General features: G+C 47.4%; 1 protein-coding gene across 1 annotated transcript in view; it reads left to right on the top strand.

Annotated features, from left to right (window-relative positions):
* The first annotated feature begins 6 nt into the window (after nucleotides 1-6).
* The window catches only part of MSH5 (mutS homolog 5), a 20,530-nt gene continuing 13,585 nt past the window's right edge, over nucleotides 7-6,951 (top strand). Inside the window, exons 1-8 of the mRNA XM_005859922.2 lie at nucleotides 7-111; nucleotides 497-577; nucleotides 743-805; nucleotides 1,454-1,575; nucleotides 1,961-2,070; nucleotides 2,336-2,371; nucleotides 2,961-3,043; nucleotides 3,823-3,868. Of these exons, the coding sequence (XP_005859984.2) occupies nucleotides 66-111; nucleotides 497-577; nucleotides 743-805; nucleotides 1,454-1,575; nucleotides 1,961-2,070; nucleotides 2,336-2,371; nucleotides 2,961-3,043; nucleotides 3,823-3,868 (587 nt within the window). The 5' untranslated portion in view covers nucleotides 7-65. The remainder of the gene's footprint in view (nucleotides 112-496; nucleotides 578-742; nucleotides 806-1,453; nucleotides 1,576-1,960; nucleotides 2,071-2,335; nucleotides 2,372-2,960; nucleotides 3,044-3,822; nucleotides 3,869-6,951) is intronic.

The raw sequence follows: 6,951 nt of genomic DNA, 5'->3' as shown, positions 1-6,951 counted from the left end.
TGCTGTGGAGCGCCGGCTGCCTGGGCCTGGCCTACTACGACACCGGCGACTCGGCCGTGCACTTCATGCCCGACGCCCCGGACCGCGAGAGCCTGCAGCTCCTGCAGAGAGGTGGGCGGGCCGCAGTGCTCCCGGCCTCGGCCTCGGTCGGGGTGATCCGTTGACGTCCGGAGGACGGTCTGTCGTTTTTAAGACTCCATTTCATGATTCAGCAGATATTTATGAGGTGTCTGCAAGGTGTCAGGGGCGGGGATACAGTCCTGGCAAACCAGTCACGCCTGCCTTCTGGGGTTCATACTCCAGGCCCCCCCCCCACCTCACCGTCTGCTACCCCGCCCTTCCTAGCTCTCATGCCTGACTCCCCACGAGGCTCCCAGCTGGTGGGCTCTCCCTGCTCTTAGAGGAAATGCGCTTCTGAGGTGGGGAGGGAGACAGCAAGGAGAGGAATTAGGAAATACAGATCCTGTCACTCATTTGGTCTGCGTTTCCTTCCAAGTCCTGGATGAAATCAGCCCCCGGTCTGTTGTTACCAGTGCCAAACAGGATGAGAACATGACCCGGTTTCTGGGGAAGCTCGGTAAGGACTGGGTGAGGCTGAGAAGGAAAACGAGGAAGGACTGAAGTGTGGGATATTACAGGAGATGAAAGGGTCTCGGAGGGAGGTAGAGTCAGGGTGAGAGAAGGGAGAGGCAGAAAGACTGAAATGTACAGGCTAACGGCCCTTTCCTTGCCTCCCTCACAGCCTCGCAGGAACACGGAGAGCCTAAGAGACCTGAAATCGTATTTCTGCCAAGTGTGGATTTCGGTATCTCCTTTTGCGTTGCTCATTTCCGCATCCCAGTTTCCCAACCCTTTCTCCTAATTCCACCCCATCGTCAGAGGTCTCTCCTCGGCCCTATCTCACCTGAACCGTTGTGTCCTCCAAGCGCCATGACCAGTCTCCTCAGGATCTCTCCTGCTCCCCACCCTTCAATAACCTGCACCTGCTATGAAACCTCCGCTTCGGTGTGTCTATGCGGGCCGCCCCTGAGAAGAGAGTGGTGACACTATTTGGAATTGGAATTCTCCCCCCTTTAAGCCAAAGCTTTTGTTCGGGTGGGAGGGAAGCTACTTGCCTCGATGACCTTGATGATCCCTAAGGCATGTCCATAACCTTCCCTGATTTGCAAAAAAGACGGAATGTTCTCTCCTAATTAGATGTTAACACATTAGTCTTATATGATCTTTTTCACCAAAAACCCCCAATTTCAGACAGATTTCTTAGGCTGTGATCTCAAGCCAAACATCTTTATATTTTATATATAGAGATAATTAGACCAAGGATCTGAAAATTTGTTTCAGTTTTCCGTTAACCGCCTGTGTAAACTTGGCAAATCAGATCATCTGTCTTCTATTTTCTTTCTTAAAATAGAGTGAAAAATTGGATCACAAGACCTTTCTCTTTCCAAAATAGGTCTGGAGATAAGCAAACAGCGCCTCCTTTCTGGAAACTACTCTTTTATCCCAGACTCCATGACCACCACTGAGAAAATTCTCTTCCTCTCCTCCATAATTCCCTTTGACTGCCTTCTCATGGTGAGAGGGGCCCTGGGAAGTCAGGGCTGGGATGCCACAGGTTGGAGAAAGGCAAAAGCACCCCAGTCCTTGGGTTGAGTCCTGGGAGTTTCTAGCCCAGCCCTGGAAAATAATAGCTTCCCCTGGTATTATCCAGCCTTCAAGACATTGGGATTTACCCCAGCTCCACCCTTTAAAAAAAAAAGTTTTTAATTGATTTCAGAGAAAGGGAGAGAGATAGAGAATCATTGATCAGCTGCCTCATGCCCCTCACTGGGGGTCCAGCCCAACCTAGGCATGTGCCCTGACCAGGAATCTCACCAGTGATCTCCTGGGTCATGGGTCACTGCTCAACCACTAAGCCACACCGGTCGGGCCCTCAGCTCCACTCTTGATCCTCTCTCAGGTTCGAGCACTTGGAGGGCTGCTCAAGTTCCTGGGTCGAAGAAGAATCGGGGTTGAACTGGAAGACTATAACGTCAGCGTTCCCATCCTGGGCTTTAAGAAATTTGTGCTGTAGGTGATTTACCCTAACCTCAGCCAAAGTAAGATGGGAAGTCTGAATAGTAACAGGGTGGAGTGGGAGGTAGTGATGCAGGGGTGGGCAGTGTCCTATCAGGTAAAGTGCTCTAGGACACACTGGAGCACCTGAGGGGATGTGTAGCTCGGGGGACAAGCCTGAGACAGTATTCTGGAAGGTGGGGCAAAGGGGATGAAACTGAGAAAAGAACTCCAACCTCATACCCCAGCACCTTCTCTTCTGCTTATTTTTTGCCCTCAGGACCCATCTAGTGAGCATAGATCAAGATACTTACAGGTAAGGAGATGGAGGCAGGCTGTCATCTCTGGGAAGGGAGAAGGATTAAGCTTAATGCTCTAATAATCCTAATGAGGCTCCAGTTTTTTTAATCCTGGGGCTATTAGGATAAACCTCCGTGAAGGAAGAAGTGGGAATTAGTGGGAGAGAAGAAGAAAAGCATGAAGGTGTCACTCTTCTTTTCTGAAGAGAGAAACTGAGGCAGAGAGAAGTGAAGCACAAAACTTACATCAAGACTTGATCTCAGCAGGATGTTCTCAACCCCTTCTATTTTCTCAATTCCCTTTAAAAATCCAGCCCTAGCTGGTTTGGCTCAGTGGATAGAACGTTGGCCCGAGGACCAAAGGGTCCCGGGTTTAATTCCAGTCAAGGGTTTAATTCCAGTCAAGGGCGTGTACCTCCGTTGCAGGCTCCTCCCTAGCCTGGGCCCTGGTTGGGGCACGTGCAGGAGGCAACCAATGGATGTGTTTCTCTCACATCAATATTTTTTTGTCTTTCCACTCTCTGAAAATCAATGGAAAAATATACTTGGGTGAGGATTAAAAAAAAAATCCAAGTTACCCAGAACTCCCCCATTTCTCCCTGACAGTGTTCTGCAGATATTTAAGAGTGAGTCTCACCCCTCAGTGTACAAAGTGGCCAGTGGACTGAAGGAGGGGCTCAGCCTCTTTGGTATGTGTGCCCCATCCCTCATCCCACACTACAAAAGCCTTCCAGAAAAGCAGCTTCCTCCAAAGATGTGTCCCAGGCCCTCTCTTCCCACTTCATTCCCATTGTCAGATGCCTCTTGTACTCCAATCCAACTTTCTTACCCTTTTTGTACCCTTCCTGAACTTGGGCACCTCCCCTTACCCTGTAGTTACCCAGTGTCATTAGCATATCTCTTACTTTACCAATTCCATGTTTATTCCTTAGGTTTGTATGAATGTCTGTACTAGCTGTGTACCTGTCTGGGGACTTGGGAGGCCCTTTGTATAGAGGAGAGTTAGAACTATGAAACTGCCCATATTTGATTTGCATTGAGTCTTTGTCAGTTGTTTCTTTGTATAGAAGAGAGTTAGTAAGTATGAAACTGCCCATATTTGATTTGCATTGAATATCAGTTGTTTCTGACTTTAGGGTGTACTGGGGACATTGCCCCAAGTATCCACCTGGTTTCACTATGCATATATCAGTGGGTTGTGTCTAATGTTTACATATATGTATTTGGCTCTTTGTGAGTCTAGCTATGCTTGCTCTGCCTATTTTTTTTTGGCTGAGTGTTCCTTCTCCTAAGCCCATGTAAGGTAATACTGGCTCAGACTTGTGGCCAGCTGCTGACTTTGGCTGCCTTTGTGTCCTGTATCTGGGAAATACCCCCCAGGCCAGCCTGCCCCAACACTGGAATCTCTGATCCCATGTCTCAGCTTAGACAGCCACATATTCCTTTCCCTGCCCCCTCACCTCCACAGGAATTCTCAACAGATGCCGCTGTAAGTGGGGAGAGAAGCTGCTCAGGTGAGTGGGACTCATACTCGTGCTATAAGCTAATGCATGCAATCTTCAAACATACACACCACTCCATGTAGTAGTAATAAAAACAACCGCCCTTTCCGTAATGCTGACTAAATGCATTTAATCCTTATAACAATCCCACGTGGTAGCTAGTATCATCCTCATTTTACATTGTCAGCACAGATAAACATATATACTCATTGATGATACTCTGACTTGGACACATACAAGCAGCAGAAACACAATCACAAAACCCTAATGTATATATTGGTAATAGCTTTAATTATGAAAACCACACTTCAATTTGAGTTGTTCTCTGATAACTCTCAAATTTGTGTGTCTAGTTCAGAGCTCCATATGTAGAATGCTAATTACATATCATTGCTACCTGCAATTTCCACAGGCAGCTCAAACTCAGAGCATCCAAACTGACACCCACTGCACCTGTTCCTCTTCCTGCATTCCCAATTCTGGGTGATAGCACTGCTGGCAGTACAGCTTCTCAAGCTCTGACTCCTGGATTGATGCTTCTCCCTCACCCTCCATATTCAATCATTCACTAGGGCCTGTTGTTTCTAGCCTCCAATGTCTCAGCCATTCCTTTCTCCCTCTTTCCACTGCTCTAATTCTGGCTATCATTTCTAACTGGGAGCATTGCATGTGCCTCCAAATTGGTCTCTCTGCCTCTACTCTCTTATTTTTCCTAGTCTATCTCTTATTCTAAAATACCGGTTAATCCAAAACAGAGATCTGAGCATGTCACTCCACTTTTCTAAAAACCTTAGGTAGAAACAAAAGAACAAACCTCAGGAGGCTTCCCCATTACCTGCAGGATGAAGACTAGCGTCTTTAGCAGTATGATGTTCAGGACTCCTCCCATTCACCCCAAGTTTCATTAATAGGCTTACCTTCCCATCACCCTCCTAAATCCTTTCTTCCTGGATTCATCCTCTATTCCAGTCATTTAGGGCCTCTGGCCATCATGGAAATACATCATGCCTGTGTTTATACTGTTCCTCTGGAAAGTCCCTGTTCTCCACTTGTCAGACTCTTACTTCAAGGTGCAGCCCAACTGTCACCTTTTTCGTGAAGCTTTCATAGGCCCTTGTAAGGAGACCAACATTCACCTTCCTGTGTGCTCACGTACTGCTTGTGTATATTTTCTAGTTGCACTATGGAATTAGTCATCTGTGAATTTGCTGGCCCTCGTAGCTGTGAACTCTGCAGTGGCCATTCCTGTTACCTCAGTGCCTGCCACATGGCCTTGCACTCAGTAGCACTCAGTGAGTGAGCACAATACATAGATGCTAGCATACAGGTGGCATCATCTCTAAACACTCAGCAGAACCCTTTGCTAGCCTACAGGTGCACAATCTTTTCCCCACCTCACCCGCCCTGCAATGTGTGTCTTTTGGATGTTAATTTAGGATAATTTCCAGATAATTGGAGGATGATATAATTGCCACACATTCTCCAGTGCTTCAGGAATAGATCTCTAATCTCAACCAGGGACAAGAAGGAAAGAATTCTCCATGGAGAAGAAAACTGAATTAAAGCTGGGAAGGAATGCAGATTACCCAGATAGGATTCCCCAGGGCATGGAATCAGGACCCGAATGATGAACTAAGGGCCCAGCTGACCTAAAGTCGGACAGGACACCAGGAAATTAAGTGAATGTCAAGTATGCTCTAAAAAGCACTGTCTTAGTACTCCAGAGACCTGAGTTTGAGTCCCAGCTTTACTTCTTACTAGCAGTATGACTTTGGATAAGTTGCTTATGCTGTAAGGGCCTCATTTCTTCAGCTGTAAAAATGAGGAAGCTTGGCTTGGTTGAAGTCTCTCCTGGCACAAGCAATAAAAACCTATGTTTTACATGAAAGTTAGCTTGGTGAAGCTCATGTGCTCTCCAAGGTAGGGACAGAGTCATAAACTGGCCTACACTGCCCTGGGTGGAGCAGCCTTTTGTGGCCAAGGAACAGAGGTACCTAAAACCCAGCCTCGAATCTAACTGAGTCCTCCACTTTATTCTAACCTGGGGTGTTCTAACCAGGGTAACTGGCATAGACTACAGTATGAGATACACATCCTCAGACCCAAGTGTCTCCACATGTTATCTCTTATATAAAACTAGAGACCTAATGCATGAAATTCATGCAAGAGTAGGCCTTTCTTTCCCCGGCTGCCGGCACCAGCTTCCCTCTGGCACCCTGGACCCGGGCTTCCCTCGCAGTCCTGGCTTCGTCTGGAAGGTCGTCTAGTCTAATTAGCATATTACACTTTTATTATAGACTAGAGGCCCAGTGCACAAAATTCGTGCATGGGTAGGGTCCCTAGCGGCTGCCAGCTGCCAGCCGGGGCCTCCCTTCGCACCCGCCTTGGCCTGGCACTGCCCGCTCACCTGCTCCCCCATCCCGCCACGGTCCTGCTTTTGTCAGGACCCATTGGGCTGGTAGCACCTTCACTGCCACCCGCTGCCAGCGCCACGTTGCTGACGCCTGCCATGTTCTGTGTCGCCCCCTGTTGGTCAGCGCACGTCTAACTCCCGGTTGGTTGAACTCCCACCCATAGGGACAATTTGCATATTAGCCTTTTATTATATAGGATAATGGCTTGCTCTAATGTAGAAAAGAATCTGTGGGCTCATAGGTCCTTACAGAATCTCACACTCTTTATAGCCATAGGGAGATAGGGACACCCAGAATTGGATAAACGTAAATGAGACATTTATTTCTGTACACTAACTTAATTAGTAATAAATACCTAATACACAAAAGGTGTAAATATTAATAATCTACACTAATAAAAGAGAAACATGGTAATTAGCGTACGACCGCTACCCTTTTCATTGGCTAATCAGTGAGTATATGCAAATTAACTGTCAGCCAAGATGGCGGCCGGCAGCCAGGCACTGAAGCCAGCATGAGGCTTGCTTGCTGCGCACTCCAACGTTCTCCGCCTCACTTGCCCGCCTCTCAGTTGCAACTCTAAGCAACTATGTACTATGTTGCAAATAAGAAGCTAAACATTGTATCGATGTTTTCAGCAGCTAGGCCTCAGAGCTAAAGCTGGCCCAGAAAAAAAAAAAA

This window comes from Myotis brandtii, unplaced genomic scaffold (genome assembly GCF_000412655.1).
Source record: "Myotis brandtii unplaced genomic scaffold, ASM41265v1 scaffold130, whole genome shotgun sequence".
NCBI classification, from domain to species: Eukaryota; Metazoa; Chordata; class Mammalia; order Chiroptera; family Vespertilionidae; genus Myotis; species Myotis brandtii.
The sequence above is the reverse complement of the archived record's forward strand: the minus strand, read 5'-3'. Positions and strand labels throughout refer to the sequence as shown.